This window comes from Mustela putorius, unplaced genomic scaffold (assembly GCF_011764305.1).
Source record: "Mustela putorius furo isolate JIRA1106 unplaced genomic scaffold, ASM1176430v1.1 tig00003834_pilon_pilon_pilon, whole genome shotgun sequence".
Taxonomy (NCBI): Eukaryota; Metazoa; Chordata; class Mammalia; order Carnivora; family Mustelidae; genus Mustela; species Mustela putorius.
In genome coordinates this window covers 13087176-13106057 of record NW_025421987.1, presented here as the reverse complement: position 1 = coordinate 13106057, position 18882 = coordinate 13087176, and the positions used below count along the sequence as shown (strand labels likewise).

Genomic DNA, 18882 nt, shown 5'->3' with positions numbered 1-18882 from the left:
TTCCAAAAGTATCTCTTCAGATCTACTCTAGTATGGCCCAGAATCATTTATCATTATTGTTATTGTTATTATTTTCAGTTATGTTTAAGAATAAAGTCTCATGACTTATTTCACAAGACAAAAATTTCCCTAAATTTTGTCTTTCAACTTCTTATTTTGCCTCTCGTATTTTTATGAAGCTAATTCTATTCTATTTACAAATAAAATACTCAATTTTATTTATGGGGCGACTGTGTGGCTCAGTTGGTTAAGCATCTGCCTTCCACTCAGGTAATGATCCCAGGGTCCTGGGATGGAGCCCCAGGCCAGGCTCCCTGCTTGGTGGGGTGTTTGCTCTCCCTCTTCCTCAGCCCCTCCCCTTTTGCTTGTGCTTTCTCTCTTTCTCACTCTCTGTCTCAAATAAATAAATAAAATCTTTAAAAAAACAAAATTTTTATACTGGTCATTTGATGTTAAACATTTGTTTATTTATTTTTAACTGTGTACTTTCACAAGTGGTTTCTGCAGTTATGCCTAGATGTACCTTAATTTTGTTCCTTCTTTCTTAACTAAGTGTTTAATGTTAAGTTTATAAGAACAGGTCCAAATCCATTTTTTTTAATTATTCTGTTTCTGGGCCTTAGATATATTTATACCCTGGAGAAAATCTCATCTTATGAATCATTTTGGAAAACCCATTTTACAAGAAACAGTTTTACATATGCATGCTGTACTGTGGAAGTGGGAATTTTTATTGGTGTCCATGTGTCCAATAGAAAAAAGCAACATTACTTAATAAAGGAAGTTGAGTGAGGAAAATTCAGGGCTAACAGTAACTGAAAAAGAGTCGAGGAGATGACAGACTGGTAGTGATGTGGCTGAAGAGGGATTTGCATGGGGTGACAATTGTTTAATGCAAAAATCTTAATTTGTTTCATGCATGTATACCTTGTAAATTCCTCTCCCTTTCTCATATGAAATCTTTAGATGTATTCTACGTCACTTGTGGTGGTTGGTAGAATGGATTTTCTTGAGGCGTATATGTGAAGAGGTTTTAAATTTTGCTTTCAGGGGTGGTGTTTAGGAAGAAAAATGTAACTGCAGTAAAAGTAAACACCTGAGTTTCCATGAGTAGGAGGGGTAATAATAAAAGGAAAAAAATTCATAATGTGGAATTATAAATAATCAACATATGCTTTAGGGGATTTAGAACTCTTAAGATTTTATAAAAGGAAAATGTGATTCAGTAAGAGTATTTTCTTTATATAAATATTAATACTTGTTTAAATTGACCTTAAAACTCAAGTGACTGCAAGTTGAGGAACTAGTTAAACTGATATTCAATCAGTAATATTCAAAAGCACATTTATTTTTCCATTACTGAAAACAGCTTTTAAATAAGTCTGAATATGTAAATAACCCATATAGTTGAAGATTCACTTGCAAAGTAATAAAATCTTATTTATAGTTAAATTTTTAGTGAATCTGTATTATAAATTTATTCATTTTGGTGCACTCTGACTCAATTTAACCTTTTCTTGAGGAGATATGACTGTCTTTCTGAACACTAATTTTGAGTTTGGCATTGAGCAGGGCCTATATTAAGCATTGAGTTCATATTTATTGAATGAATGAATGAACTAATGAACTGTACCCTTTATTTTCAGATCTAACTAAGCAGGAAAAGATCTGTCACTTGTCTTAAGTTTAATTGTCTTAACTGATTAGCTTAAAAAATATAGTAAACGTATGAAGTGTTACAGTATCTAAATATTGTTATTTCAAGATTTTTTTTCTTTCTAATTATGCCCTCAATTCTTTGCTTTGGTAAAGGTATGTTACCCTGTATGTAGGTCAGATATTTTTGAGATTTTAGGAGCAGGAACATATAAGGACACAGAGCCTGTTGTTTTTTAATATAAACCACTTCAGACATTTTCAGATTGTCTTCATGTGAGGAGTAGGGAAATGTTTAGAAAGATCTTTATTTCTTTATTTAAATATTGTCTCTTACCCTCACTCCGTCCCCAACATTCAGAGTGTCTGGAGATAAAGATCCTCAGTACTGATGGGGTGAAAGAGTTGGTGTGGAAAAAAAGAAATCATGGCATAAAAGCCTTCTGATGCTTTTCTTACTTCATCTGCTAAGACTCTAATGTCAGTGCCATACAGTGCATGGCATCATAGTGCTGCCCAGTTATTTGTAGAACTATGAGATAGTTTAGGCTTAAACAGTAACAAATAATGTAATAAGCATCTTTCCATACACCACCTAGCTTAAGATATATTACAGATATTATTGAAATGTCCTATGTTAATTTTCCTTTATCCAGTGGAAATCACCCATGGAATTTGGTGTTTAACATTCTCATTTTTCTTCTAATATTTTTACTATGTGCCTATATATCCATAAGTGCTGTATAATACTCTTTTGCATATGTTTGAACTTTGTATAAATGATATTCTTTCATACCCTTTTAAAATTAACATTCATGCTTTAGCTATTTGCATATATATATTAGTTCTTTAGTTTATACTATTGTATAGCACTCCATTGTTTAATTATACCAAAACCTATTTACTCATTTTGTTTCTGACTTACATTTTGATCACTTCCATTTTTTGCTATTACAAACAGTTCTTCACTGAGCATTTGCGGATGCTGTCTTGTGCACATTTGTCAGAATTTCTCCAGGCTATTACCTAGGGCTAGGATTGTTGGGCTTTCCAGGGAATGTATCTCAACTTTGCTATACAATGCCAAGTTGTTTTACTAATTTATACTCTCAGTTGCAGTGTTATTTTATAATCCTTGCTGACTACCTGATATTTTCAGGCTCTTAAGTTTTGCTAATCCAGTGGGTGGTAAATGGAGTCTCACTGTTCTTTTAATTTGTGTTTCCCTAATCATAGTGAGTTTGGGCATTATTACATGCTCCTTGGCCATTCGTGTGTCCTCCACTGAAGTCTTTGTTGTTTTTTTATTGTTGTTTTTTCTTTTTCTCATTTTTTGGCCATTTTTCATATATTTTGGATGTTCTTTCTTGGTATATTCATTTTAAGTGTATTCTCACAATTGGTAGTTTGTCTTTTCATTCTGTCTATCCATCAATCTATCTGTGAAGATAAATTGATAATTTTACTGGTCAAATTTATCAGGCTTGTTCCTAGTTTTTATGTTTGTATCTTGTTTATTTATTTATTTTAAGAGTTTTATTTATTTGAGAGACAGAGAGAATGAGAGAGAGAGAGAGCGCATGAGTGGGGTGAGGGGCAGATGGAGAGGGAGAAGCAGATGCCCCGCTGAACAGGGAGCCCGATGTGGGACTTGATCCTGGGACTCCAGGATCATGACCTGAGCTGAAGGCAGTTGCTTAACCAACTGAGCCACCCAGGTGCCCTGTATCTTGTTGAAAAAATACTTTTTATACCTGGGGTGATTATATTTCCCTGTATTTTCTTATAAACATTTTACAGTTTTGCCTATCATATTTAAGCATCAGTCTGTGCTCAGATGATTCTTAGGCATGGTATTGGGTAGAGATTTCTTTCTTCCTTCCTCCCTCCTTCCTCTCTCTCTCCCTCTCTCTCTCTTTCTTTTCTTTTTTTTTTAATTTTTTTTAAAAGGTTTTATTTATTTATTTGACAGAGAGAGATCATAAGTAGGCAGAGAGGCAGGCGGTGGGGGGGAAGCAGGCTCCCTGCTGAGCAGAGGCTTAACTGACTGAGCCACCCAGGCACCCCTCTCTCTTTCTTTTCTTTCTTTCCTTCTTTCATAAGGATAGCCAGTTGTCACAGCACTGCTTATTAAGCAGTGTGTCCTTTACTTACTGATTTTGTTTTCCTGTGTGAATGGGTCTATTCATTTTGACTTTCTTCTGAGATCTGTGATCTACCATTCCTTCGCTTCCTGGCATTTATAACCTTCTACCTTTCTTGCTTGTGGCATTTCTTTAGGTTTTTGACTCAATTCTATCATACACTTGTAGATTTGGATAAATGAAATATGGTTTTAATTATTTTTCATCATTTTTTCTGCCATGAGATATATCTTATCTAATCACCAAGAATACATTTCTGTTTTTTCGTATTCACTCCAGTTGTTGATGGTGTTTTCTACAAAAGGGCCCATTATTTTCTTTTACAATCTGTTTATTGATAGACATATTGGAATTGGAAGGACAATTGAAAATGTTGTAATTTTTAATTTTAAGTTGCAAAAGGCAAACTTTCAAATATATTTCTTAAAAATAAATATAAAATAACCTGATTTTTTCTAAATGGCTAGAGTATTTTACTTAACACCCTAGAAAACTTAACGTTTTTTAGGCAATTTGATTCTGTACAAGAAAGCAGCATATTATGCTTTACTTGAAATTCATCAAGTATTAGTCATACCATGCTATTGTTAACTAATCTTCTTTATTTTTTTAGATGATTGGAATCCATTTTCGTACCCATATAAAAAACTGGATTATGGAAAGTGGGAGCTTTATATCCCACCAAAGAAGAATAATTCTCTACTTGTACCTCATGGGTCCAAATTAAAGGTACTTTCTACCTTCCTGTTTTGATATGAACTTGTTTTCTTTTTGTTTCATTTTCAAGCTTGATTTAAAATATTACAATATAAACTGATGCATGATAACTATGGGGGAAATAGTCAAAATGTTTAAACAGAAAAATTTAAGAGACATCATTACTAAATTGTGTTATATTGGGACTGTTTGGTAAGGTACTGAACTTATTGTATTAGTAACTTTGGAAACTTTATGTAAGGAGAGATTGAGTAACTGCAGAAGTCTAGATTGAAAAACACACAGTTTAATAGAAAAATGAAACCTATCTTCAAATCAGCGAATGTGGAGAGAATTTTTACCTATTAAGAGTGTCTCGATAAAATTGGTTTTGTGGGGGCACCTGGTGGCTCAGTCAGTTAAGTGTCTGCCCTCAGCTCAGGTCATGATCCCAAGACCCTGGGATGGAGCCCCATGTCTGACTCCCTGCTCACTGGGGAGCCTGCTTCTCCTCCCTCTGCCACTCTGCACACCCCCTGTGTGTGCTCTCTCTGTTTCTCTCTCTCAAATAAATAAAATCTTTAAAAAAATTGATTTTGTGGTGAGTTACATGAAGGGGCTATTGTGCGTTGGAGAACCATGCATTTTAGGGACATGATTTTCCTGGTTATTCTTCTTTCTGGTCTTTAACATTACGAGTCTCGTGTTAAATTAAGCCTACTTGGATTACCTCGGGGCCTGCCTGTCAGAGGAAGGCTGAGTGTGCTTCACATGCCCTCTGCTTTGGCTAACCATATGTTTCTGTGTTCGGGGTTTACAGAGCTCATATAGCAGCCTCTCTTGTCTCCTCAAGGGAGGCTTGAAGGATGGGTCCAACAGCCTGGTTTATAGATTTCAGGCATTTGATTATGTGAAAGGTTATCTAAATCCTTTAACATTTACTTGATTTTATCTAGTGCTCATAAAATTATGTAATATTTCCATGTCTCCTTTTTTCTTTCCCTCTTTTGAACAGAATGATTACATTCAAAGCATTTATCATGATGAATCCCGTGACTGGATTATTATTTTCATTGGTATTTGTTATATAACATTTTTAACTGAGTTACTTAAAATAAAATCAAAATGTATTGTATTTGTATGGTTGTTTTGCAGGTTGCTTGTTTTGTTTTACAAATAATGAAATTTTACATACATCAGAGAATGACTGAAATACTGCCACAAATAATATAGTTACCAGAAGAGCATATTATCTGGAATAAAGAGACATTTTGACATGGGATGGCAGCCAGGGATCTTAATTTATAATGAAAATGACAAATAAGTAGCTACAGTATACAATAAGAGGGATTTAATGTTTAATATAAGTAATCCCTTTCCAAGTTAGTATAAACTCCACGAGATCAGGGGCCTATCCAGTTTTGTTTACTAATATTATCTATTCTCAGTTCTTAGAGCAGTGCTTGGCACAGAGTAGACACTCGAGAAGTATTTATCAACTATTAATGCCATTTTTAGATCCACTCTTTGATTGAATAAGCCAAAGAACTTGATTCTTCTGTTGTTTATGTGACCTGATTTTAGGAACCTGTGAGGCAAGGCAACTGTTCTCATACTGCTTTCTTTCTTTTTTGTTTTGTTTGTTTTTAAAGATTTTATTTATTTATTTAAGACAGGGACAGGGGTGGGGGGGTGCACTACACAAGCAGGGAGAGTGGGAGAGGGAGAAGCAGGCTCTCTGCTGAGCAGGGAGCTTGATGTGCCACTGGATCCAGGACCCTGGGTCATGACCTGAGATAAAGGCAGATGTTTAAATATTTAGCCCTCTAGGTGCCTCCTCTTACTGTTTTCAGTGTCACTTTAGGCCTTATGGCCATTTGATCTGTTTTGTTTTTTGTTTTTAAGAACTAAACTTACTAATTAAAAAAATTTTTTTTTTACCCTTTAAAATTTTTTTGTCATTGTAAATTCAAAAAATTTATGAGCTCTGACTCCTTACCAACTTCTTATGTTAAATGGTGACTGAATTTTCACAAGTTGTTTTTATAGAGGGGTAAAGTGATTACAAGGAATGAATGATTATTAATATATACTGGGAATAATGGTAAACATTTGCCTCTCCCATCCAACTCCAAATCCTTTATACTTTCTGCTATGGTCTGAATATTTGTATTCTCCAAAAAAAAAGTGTGTTAAAGTCCTAATGCTTGATGTGATGGTGCTAGTGGGAGGGGGTTTGGAGGTGCTTAATTCATGAAGATATAGCCCTCTGAATGGGATTAGTGCCTTTATAAAAGGGGCTCCAGAGAGATCCCTAGTCCTTCCATCACGTGAAGATACAAGAAGAATCTGAAGTGGGCCCTTCCCCAACCAGGTTGGTATCCTGATCTCTAACTTCCAATTTCCAGAACTGCGAGAGTTAGTTTTCTGTTGGGTGTAAGCCACCCAGTCTGTAGGATTTGCTGTAGCAGCCTAAACAAATTAAGATGTTTTGTACACTATGTTATGTTTCTGTTAAAAATTTATTTGACTTAGATGAGATGAAATGATCCTATGATTTAAAAAAATGTAGCTTTTACCTTTCACTTGGCTTTGAAAATCAATGTCTAACATAAAGTGAGTGTTTAGTATCAAGTAAACTATTGCATAATCATTTTTCATTATTATCCTCTAAAAATTTCTTTTAGGTTAAATAACTAGAAATTTAGGCCCAAAATATTATTCATAGTGTTTAGATATTTCAAATGTTGAGGAAACATTTAGATGCTGTTAATATGGTGGTGATATCATTAATTTTTCATTTATGGGAAATGATGTATCAGATTCTTTTGAGGGAGGGGTTAAATTCTCTATTAAAAAAAAAAAACAACTAACTTGAGATTTTTGGCCTTTCAATTTGAAGTTATCCCTAGGTAGTCTATCTCGGTAATTAAAAATCTTGTTTTAAATTGAACTTCAAAATTTATTTCAGTTCACAAGGGATTGACCCCTTTAACTCACTTAAGGATATTTCTCTTATGAATTATCTGGTAACCACTGACAAAAAAAGAAATGTTACCTACCATTGAGATAATAGCTTTGTTTTCTCTGTAAAACATTTTTAATGAAATAATTTGTGGAAGAAAATGCCTCACTGCTAATGTGGTCATATAAATGTCTCCTTTTTGTGTGAGTTTACCAAATAGAACATATTTAAAAAAATATTATAGTAAGGTGAATTAAACTTTCAATACTGTACCCCTGGGGATAAAAATATATGTTTATAAAAAATAAAAAAATTATAAAAAAAAATCTTTCAATACTATAGAAATTTAAAGAAAGAAGACTACATTCCTGAAGGAAAAGGAGACATATTTATTCAAGCTTTAATACTTTTTCTCCCTGGATGCTTAGCCAAACTAATGTATCTAAAGGTATTTTTGTTGTCGTTATTCATTATTTTAAAATACACATCTTTAATAGCATTGTTATATTAAAAAAAAAAAACCTTCTCAAGTTGTTTCATAGAAATTTAACATAATTATTGAGTGCTGTATATCAGGTGCTGTCCTTGATCTGTGATGCTTGTACTGAATTGTGATATATATGTGGACCATGTGTGCTTTTAAAATAAAGTGCTGTTAGAGCAAAATATCAGTGGACAGTTCATTTGTTCACATGGTAACAAGGGAGATAACAGAGGGGCAGCAACATTCAAGCACACTTGGTAACATGTTTAGAAGGTGACCAGAGAGTTGGAGGGAAGAAGAATTCATGAGAGTACTACATGAATAAAGATGTGTGTGTTGATTGATGTCCCAAAAGGAAGCAAATGGCACACACACCCACACCCACACACATACACATAGAAATAGGGCAGTTTGAACAATGTTTTTTGTTTGTTCATTTGTTTGTTTTTCCAAAAGTCTGTTTTCAAAGTTGAGCATGCAGGGGATCCATTAAAGAGTTCAAAGGAGGGTGGGTGAGGGGGCCTAGTAGCCTCAAATTGTTACCTTGCATAGACCACAGGGAACAGGGATCAATTGCTGGAACTCAGAGGGAGGAAGAGTTGGCCATCTCGAATGAATCGCTGAGCTTTGGTGAGAGACCTAGTTAATTTATGTCAACCTTGCAGGGAAGGAACCAGGGAAATAAGGAAACAAATAATCTCATCTCCCACTCTTCTTTTTTTCTCTGACCACTTACTGGGGCTGTACCTGGGCCAAAGCCAAAGAGAACCCAGTTTTCTAGGGAATATGGTCCATGTGGGTCAGCATCCTGGGGCAGAGATCTAGGTAAGAAGTAAATCTGTCCTAACTCATAAAATGTAGCTCAGGAGGTCAGTAAAGACCTCAGGTCAAGAAAAGTAAGAGATTGGGGAGAGTAAACCTGTAAGGTGGGTTGGAGGCAAACAGTGAAGAATTCTTTTTCTTTTCTTCTGATTCCCATTTTCTTTTCTCATTCTGATTAATACCCAAATGACTTCCAAGGCAGTGGGAATTGTCTTCTTTTTAGTCTTTACAATGTTTGTGTATTTTAACTTTTCCTTGCCAATGAGTAACTAAATGGACTAGAACAGAGGTTTCTTGATTCCAGAACTTTAAAAGTTTTAGGGGATTCATGTGTCAGTCATCTTGGGATGTTATAACAAAATTCTATACAGTGGGTCACTTAAGTAACAAATTTATTTTCTCACAGTTCTGGAGGTGAGAAATTCAAGACTAGTCAGCTTAGTTGGGTTCTGGTGAAAGCTCTTTTCCTGGCTTGCATATGACTGCTTTCTTGCTGTGTCCTCACATGGCTCTAATCCCATCATCAGGACCCCATACCATGACCTCATTTAAACCTAATTATCTCCCAAATGCTCTATCTTTCAGTACTATCACAGTGGGAGTTAGGGCTCCAACATGTGAGTTTGGAGGGGAGCATAGTTCAGATCAGACCACATTGCTTTTCTAATTATATTGCAATGTTATACAATCAATAGGTAGAAAAGAGACGCAGAACCCAATACCTACATTTGCAATTTTCTTAGATTCTAAGACACAGTAAAAAAAAAAAAAAAGTAGAGATTGCTTTACATTCGTATTTAATTTTATTCTGATGGCAATAATATGAGAGAAGGTATTGTGATTATATTTTTTATTTCGTGCATGAATACACTCATCTGTGGACTTGAATTAAGTCTTGTCTGACAGCTAAGTCGACACTCTTACGTTAGTTACAATATCCTCCTATAGGCTTAGGGTTCGCAGAGAAAAGAGGGGGGAAAAGTCATAGAGAGGAAATAAAACTGGAGTCTCGGGTTTAGCAACTCATTTTATACCATATTTGTCTTTACTTTTTTGTGTGGAAACCATTATCCCCAATTTTTAGGGAGTTGAGAAGGAGAGTTTGGAAGTGACCTTCCCTGAGAATAGAAAGGAGATAGGTAATTTATAAAAAGAGTTTGGGTTTTAGGGGATAAAATAACAGATTTGTTAAGTAAAGTAAAACTACTAATTGAAATCTGGAATGAGATTGCGAGGCAGAAGGTTGCCATTGAGTAATTTGGGGGGGGCATATTGAAAAAATTAGTATCAGAATATTTGCTTAAGATGGTAAATCTCATTTGTACATGAATGTTCATAGCATTATTCATAATAGCCAAAAAGTAGAAACAGCCCCAATGTCCATCAATGTATCTATAGACAAAATGTGGGAAACCCATACAGTGGAATACTATTTGGCCATATAAACAGGTGAAGTACTGATACATGATACATTATGGATGAACCTTGAAAACCTGGGCTCAGTGAAAGAAGTCGGTCATAAAAACCAAGTTTTGTATGGTTTTATTTTTATGAGCATCCAGACTAGGCAAATCCATAGAGACAAGAAAGTAGATTAGTGGTTGCGAAGAGCTGGGAGGGTATGGGGAATGACTGCCTATGAGTATAGGGTTTCCTTTTAATGTGATGAAAACATTCTGGAATTAGATCATGATGATGTTTGCATACCATGCAACCTTCTGAACCATACTAAAATCCATGGGATACTTTGAAAGGGTAAATGTCACATTATGTGAATTATTTCTCTGATACAGTGAGACATTTGTACTTGGTCTTCTTCCATTGCTGGCATATAGCTCCTAAAACTTTGGGGGAGAGATGGGGGGACAAGAAGAAGAAGAAGGTAAATCTCATAAGCACTTAATCCTTCATTTCTGAAATATTTTCTTGACTTATTTCGCTGCCAATTTTCTTGTACCCAGATTCTTTGTTCACTGTTTTGGAAATTTCTAATATCTGGATATGGAATCTCTTAAGTTTTCTTATCTTTTTCTCTCAAGTTGCCAATCATTTTGACTTTCTGTTCTGCTTTAAGAAATAACTTTGTTTTCCACTTTAATAATCACATTTTTAACATTTTTTTTACATTTTTTAAAAGATTTTATTTATTTATTTGACAGAGAGAAAGATCACAAGCAGGGGGAGTGGCAGGCAGAGGGAGAGGGAGAAGCAGCTGTGGTGGAGCTCTATCGCAGGACTCTGGGATCATGACCTGAACTGATGGCAGACACTTAACCACTGAGCCACCCAGCACCCCCTTTTTTCCCCTAACATTTCCAATAGCATGCTTTTGTTCTCTCCTTTTGCATACATTCTGTCATTGTTAAATGCCCAAAGATACTTTTATCTTTTTGAAAATTATTATAGATGTTTTATTTTCTTTCATCAAATTTGCTGCTTACTCCTGACCTCCTCCTCTCATTTTCTTTTTCTCAGATTTTATTTTCTTCTGTTTCTTTTAGTCTCTGTTTTTCATTCTGCATGCTGTTTTCAAAGGCCTTGTGATTCATGGCTATTTGGTCTTATTTTAGAATGAGGTAGGAAAAAGTATGAAAATCATGGGCATGTATACAGGGCCTTATTCTGGTGAGTTTCACTATTGGGTCGTCAGAAAGTGAGAGCTTTTAAATTGGTCACAATAACTGAAGCTTTTTCTTTGAGATCTTTCTAGATGAATCTTCCTGTCCCATACAGGATATGGGTGGAAGGGGTGTGGACAGGAGGACTTTATACCTGGCTACTGGAATTCATGGATAAGGACAGGGAAAGTAGAGGAGGGTTCCACTGTGAGAGGTGACATTAAGACACTTAATCCCAATACTTTCAATCCTGTGAGTCACCTCTGTCATCTAATATTCCCATTGTCATTGGAGCCTTCCTAGTTCATTGTTTTTTGAGCATCAACTTCTCATCTCCTGTTTGAGGGGTAAGAGGTGGTGTTCTGGAGAGATATACATTTTATCTGTATAGGCTAGGGAGAAGGTGTGCTCCAGAGTCCACAGTCCCCTTGTTTAACTTAGTCCCCTTGTTTCACTGACCACCTTCCGCAGTATTAGGAGCCTACGGATGCCAAGTCTCCTCGTGGTGCTGTGAAGCAAATTGACCAGTTCTCTTCAGGTTCTTCATCGGCAAAATCCAGTTTTAATTTGTGCCATCTTAGTTCCTTCTTACTTCAGCTACTTTCTGTCTTCCAAACATTTGTTGAAATTTCTGGTCTCTTACTGACTCCTTTTCTGTCAATACTGTTTGTATTGCTTTGCTGTTATTTCAACAGATATTTGTTAGGCTCGTCATTTTTAATTCATACTTCTTAACACCCTTCTTTAAGTGGAGGAAGAAAAAAGTACATCTACTGCATAGAAGAATATTTTAAACTTTCTGGGGCCTCAGGTCATTATATTCTCATCGTATGCCATGATTATAAGATTTTAGCCAAACTGATTATTTCTTGCTTGTGATATCTTTACATATTATTATATGTGATAAAGATTTTCTTCTGTATGACCCACAGAAAATCCTCTACTCACTTCATTTGTTACCTGGTTCAACTTAATCAACCTTTAAGACCCTGAAACATCTAATTTGTGAGAAAATGCGTAGTTAGAATTAGATGCTCCTTCCCTTACCACAGAGATTATAATTCTTTGTGTTTGCAAAATACAATACAAATGTTAATAAACCTAGATAGCATACCAGCAAATGGTCTTCCTCTGTAGATGAGAATAAAGGGTTTGTTAATTGATTCATTTTTCTGTTCTTTTTTTTTTTCTGAAGTTCTCTAAAATGTTGATAGAAAACACAAAATAAATGTGTACATTTCCAAAGGAATCTATTTGCCTATCTAAAGAGTAACTCTGCTAGAGAGGGTGGGTGAGGTAGAAAATTTGGGGAGTGGTTTTTTCTACTTTGAGTTTGCTTAACATTAATTTCTTTATCAAATTTTGCTCTTTTTCTTTCTTAATATCTCAGTTAACATATATTTAATTTTATATTTTCTGCACTTGACATATTGTACTGTCTTCCCAGATGTATGTGAAGAAATAAATGATAAAATGCCTGCATTTTGAATTTATTGTCCATTTGGAGAAAACTCCCCATAAACAAATGAATTGCTTGAGCATTCTGTGGCTGGGAAGAAAGTAGAGGAAGAAATTTATATTTTTCAGGAGGTTGTGACAGGAAAGTGAGGAATAAGTAAATGGAATATGGGTTTTTTTCCCTTTTTAAAATTTGTTAGTGATTTAGTTCTCTTTACTTTTGACTACGTATTGATGGGGGCAAGAAGGAACCCAAGAGAGAAGATGGGGGGGAGTGGAGAAAGAACAAGGAATTAGGGACAGACTCTTGGGGAAGTAGACAGATGGAGAAGAATAAAGGTCATAGGTTTAATAGTTCGTCAGGGAATGATTATGGGAAGAGATGCATTTTAAGCTTGGTCTTGTGGGAGTTAAGAGATGTAGATTAATGAATAGGTTGTCAGGGGTCAATTAGGGAATAAAAGAATATAAAGTCAAGCAAGATTGAACAGGAATTAACAATTCCACATAGGAGACAGTGGCCAGTTTGACTTAGAAGGATATCATATATAGGGAGAATTAAAAAAAAATAGTGAATCTCATTGAGGAAATTTTACTATGAAAATGTGCAGGACAACATAATTGCTAAACTTTTTTTTTTTTAATTCTACTTTTTAAAAAAATCCTTCATTTCTTAAAACCTCAGTAATTTTTATAATGACCAGCTTATTCTTTAACCTATGTTTTCTTCCTTTTATTCCTTAGGACTTTGACCCTTAATAATCTCATGGTTCTCCTCACAAATATTCATACTCTCTCTTCTAAAGCATATAAAAGTAGTCTCATTTTCAATTAACAGAAGTTAGCTACTGTTAATGGAGCCTGAATGTTCTTCTTCTCTTGTAGGTAGAGAGTCCTGAAAAGAACCTTCTATCATGTACTTGTGCTCTTGCCATATTTTCACTTCCCATTCATTGGTTTCTATCCTCTCCTACTCTCACTATCTTAATAAAATAAAAGAAAATAGTACAAATAACTGGATGATGGTACTTTCAAACTTAAGACCTGTGAGTGAAGCAACGTAAATCTTATTTATCATTATAGATCATTTGAACCGTATATTTATGTCAGTATTTCATATAAATGCACAAATGGATTTTACTGTATCCAAGGCCTATGGTAGGGTCTCAGTCTTCTGCAGTTTCTGAGGGATCATTTCTAGTTATGGTATTGGAAAAACCACCTGCCAACTCAAACTTGTCATAAATCATTGTTTTTGTAGTTAACTTATTAACACTTTCTTTTCCTAGGCACATTACTATAGAAATTCTTTCAGCAATGGCTTGAGATTTTATTATTTTACATTTTGTGTAGGATTAAGGTTTATGTATTATGGATATCTAGATTCAAATTTGTTTAGATGAACATAGGGGAAGGGGAGAAAAAAGAGAGAGGAAAGCAAATCGTAAGAGACTCTAATAACTGTAGAGAACAAACTAAGAGTTTCTGGAAGGGGAAATGGGCGGGGAGGTGGTAGGCTAAATGGGTGATGGGAATTAAGAAAGGCACTTGTGTTGAGCACTGGGTGTTATATATATGTGATGAATCACTAAATTCTACTCCTGAAATGCCCCAGTCCACTTTCCTATTATAGCTCCACAGTTAATCATTCTAAAATTTGAAATCTGCTCATGTTATGTATCTGCTTTAAACCTTTGTGATGAACTCTCCCAACCCCTGATTTGATTATAGCCAGGATTTTCACACTGTGTGTCAAGAAGCTGATCTGGTAAGTTTTTGGATTCCCCAGCACTCACTTGAAATAAGGAGATCCTTGCCCTGTTTTATTCTGGGCTCCCATGTATGACTGTGTTTAAATATTTTTTTCTATTTTGAAAGAATTGAACAACACTGGCCTCTAGTTTAGATTCTACACTCTTAACTTGACATACAAAGCCCTCCATGCCCTGGCCTCTGCATTCCTCTCCAACTTTTTTTTTAACTTTTTCAGATTTCAGTCCTTTTGGGCTGCTATAACAAAGTATTGTAGGTGGAGTGCCTTATGGACAATAGAAATTTAGTAAAGTTCTGGAAGCTAGAAGTCTGAGACTAAGATGCCAGCTTAGTAGAATTCTGGTGATGGCTCTCTTTGGTTTAAAGACTGTCAACTTCTCATTGGCAACTTCTCATATGGTGAAGAGCAGAGAGAGGAAGCAAGCTCTTAGACTCTTAAAAATACACTAATTCCATTCCTGAGTGCTCTGGCCTCTTGACCTCCTGGAATCCTCATTATCTCCTGTACTCCCTGCCAATACCATGACATGGGGGGGGGCGCTGTTAGCATTTCAACATATGAATTTGGAGCAAGGGGGAACACAAATATTCAGTCCATAACAATGAGGCATACAGTCCACACCAGAGTACTTGGCAGTTGTTCAAATGTCATTCTAATCGTGTTTTAGCAAATGCAAAGGCAGTGTCCCTTCTACACAGAACAGCTTCCCCTTGCTGCAGGCTCACAAACTCCTAGTCTTTGATACAGAGTTCATGTGCTATTTATTTTTGGTCAAGTTTTCCGTAACGACAAACTCTTCTTTCCATTTACTAAATATCCCTTCTGCCACAAACCTTTCTGGAACCTGTTCCCTCCTAGTTCACTGTGATGATATGTAGTTTTAGGCTAAATTTTTTAAGGATATGGTCAGTATCTTGGTCATCCTTGTGTCCCTGGGACCTAACAATATCTGATAGAAGCTACTCAATAGATGTTTATTGACTAAATAGATGAAATGGATAGAGACCATCAGGTAAGTCCATTTGCTGTTGTTGGAAATATTTTTGCATATGCACATTATACAGAAAGTGATTATAAAGTTGTATGTCAGTAACTTTAAATTCTATTCTTTGAGTTTAGGCATCTTTGACCTATGTACTGTTATCTATGGGAATCCTATTGAAACCAGGGTTAAAAACAAATAAACAAATATTAGAATCTGGAAATCATAGCTTGTTTTAATGAGTCTTTAGCATTTTCTGTGTTAGTAGAAAGATCCTTGTGAGTTACTGTTTAGAGAGCTCAATATTAGAGTAAAAGTTTTTCTTTCTCCTGAAGATTTGAAATGCTTATTTTTATCTCATGATTATTCCTTTTCTCTTGTCTGTCAGAAAACTTAAAATTAAGTGAAATGTACAATTGCAATAACCATCCAACTCCAGAGCCCTATACCATTATCTCGCTTCCTTGCCCTCCAGCCCTTTTCGCCTTCTATTTTCATTGTAACTGTTGATTTTTCTTTTTCATTTTATTTTTAAATATTATATTACGTATTTTTTAAATTATAAGTTTTTCCCCCTGTTTTTGGAAGTTAAGAATATAAATTAAATGAATATAAATCTGTGAATAGATCTTGAAATTACTTCCAACCAAGACCCAAATTTGTTTTCATATTCCTTTACATCACCTATGAGTAAATAAATGGGACATAAATCTTATTCCTTATAGTTCAGAACCGTTAGTTAGGAGGCTGTGCAATGGATTTACTGTGGAATGTGCCAGAGGTCAGAATATTTAGATGAGTACTATGAAGAAAGACAAGTCCAATTATGGGATGATGTCACTCTTATTCTATCCCAAATTAGTAATTGTTTGTTATTTTTCTATGGGCGAGACACTTATCATCTGTTTTAGCCATTTTCCTTATTGAAAACTTTCTCTAACCTTGAGGAGTAGTTACTCTTGGCACAATGAAATAGAAATATGGAATGCTCTGTTACTATATCTGGGTCTGTTTTTGCTTAAGCTACAGTAAATTATGATGAAAGAAAAAAATGGCTCAAATCCTTTTGAGATAGATAGATGCAATCTTATTACAGCTTGCTTATGGTAAGCATTGGGGTAAGGAGTGACTTGGAGTATGTAGTTTTGTTTTCCCTTTTTGTTTTCAAGCTAAAGCCCTGCAGACTAGGAGGTCGTTAGTGAGATATCACTGGCAGTATAGGGATTGCTTTCTGAAGTCATTATGAATTAACAGCTAATGGGTAGCGTTCTTTGGTAGCTCGTTTATAATTGAGTGCAGATAGATGAAAATCAAACACAAAGGGAACTCAATTTTATCATTAATTTTGACTTTGTTTAACGGATGATTTCTGGGCACCACAGCAGCCTTTCTAATTTGTCTGTGTATGATGAAGAAACTAATCATACACAGCTCAGAGAACAAATAACATACGTTTTCCCCAAAAGGTCACCTTCAGAGACAAGCACAAGGAAAAAAAAACAACCCATAAACCTGTTGATTTTTTTTTTCATTTCTCCTCTGTTTTTTCTCTTCCTTCTTTTAAGAATTCAGTATATAAAATAATTATTTCATAGTTTAAAACATGCAATGATTGAATAGACAGAATTTATAGCCTAATGTAGGCTATAAATATAATCAACTTGTTTCTTTATAAAAAGATTCCTTTGTTTATTTTATAGAACTTAACTATGTGCCAGGTACTATTTTAAACACACTATACATACTAATTCATTTCATTCTCAATGAAGCCCTATTAGGAATGTTCTATTATCATTACTCCCATTTTTCAGAAAAGGAGAGTGAGGCACAAAGAGATTATATAACTTCCTCAAAGTCACCTACCTAGCTGATAGCTGATAGAAGAGGTGGGATTGAAACCCAGGAAGTCTGGCTTTCAAGGTTGTGTTCTTAACCATTATGCTATGTTGTTATAATTTATTAGTTTAAATACAATTCCTGTGATTTCTTGGTAACTCTACTTAAAAACTCTAACAAGTATGACCCGTGGCTTAAATGATAAACCTTTGCAAATTCTGTTATGTTTTTATTTTTTTTTTTTTTAAAGATTTTATTTATTTATTTGACAGAGAGAAATCACAAGTCGGTGAGAGGCAGGCAGAGAGAGAGAGAGGGAAGCAGGCTCCCTGCTGAGCAGAGAGCCCGATGCGGGACTCGATCCCAGGACCCCGAGATCACGACCTGAGCCGAAGGCAGCAGCTTAACCCACTGAGCCACCCAGGCGCCCCTCTGTTATGTTTTTAGAATACATGTTTTCCTATGAGCAAGTGGCAATGCAATGACAGTACTAAATTTGCGAGAACACACACACACACACGCACACAAAACAATCTGATATATTTTTGATTGTTAGGAACATTCAATGGGACATATGTCATAAGTAACACACACACACACACGTATGTATGTGTATTTCAAGTTAGGTATTTGTTGGAATCATAACTACTATGTGAGGGCAGCTTACAGTGAAGATCCTCAAGGGAAACTAAGCACACAGATTGAAACAGTTTGATCTTATGATATTGCTAGTCAGTATGTAGTTTGTACACATACTTGTATATATGTTTGTGTTGGTAGATATGTGTGTAAATATGTTGATAAATATGTGGGCATGCATTGGTAGATATGTGTGTAGTTTTATAGCTCAGTAAGTCAGAACATTCTAAAGTAAGGTGATTTTACTTTGCACTTTTAAAATTAAGACTAGTCCCGGGGCGCCTGGGTGGCTCAGTGGGTTAAGCCTCTGCCTTCGGCTCAGGTCATGGTCTCAGGGTCCTGGGATCAAGCCCCGCGTCGGGCTCTCTGCTCAGCAGGGAGCCTGTTTCCCTTTCTCTCTCTCTTTGCCTGCTTCTCTGTGATCTCTATCTGTCAAATAAATAAATAAAATCTTAAAAATAAAATAAAATAAAATAAAATTAAGACTAGTCCCTATGCCTAGTGTGACCGTACATTCCTGTCCTACCTCTCTGGCTAGACCTGTCAGCTTGGGCACTGATGAAGGGGCTAGGTTCAGAAAGCAAGGACCTAGTGGTTGGGTGAGACCATACATGGTACCTGGAAGAACATTGGTGTCATTATAAAGTCGAAAAAGGAAAAGACTAAAGTATCCACACAGAAAAGCTAAGGACAGAGGATGAAAGAAACCCAATTGTTTATAAAGCTTGTGCAGCTAGACAGAGGATGGTTGGAGGAATCCACAATGAATGTGGTTCAAAAAAACAAACAAGCTGTGAGGTATGGTGAG

At 35.5% G+C, this 18882-nt stretch overlaps 1 protein-coding gene across 1 annotated transcript in view; it reads left to right on the top strand.

Moving 5' to 3' along the window:
• GBE1 (1,4-alpha-glucan branching enzyme 1) overlaps positions 1 to 18882 on the top strand; it is a 270697-nt gene that overhangs the window by 83169 nt on the left and 168646 nt on the right. The window contains exon 3 of the mRNA XM_004770826.3: positions 4414 to 4529. Within this exon, the coding sequence (XP_004770883.1) occupies positions 4414 to 4529 (116 nt within the window). The remainder of the gene's footprint in view (positions 1 to 4413; positions 4530 to 18882) is intronic.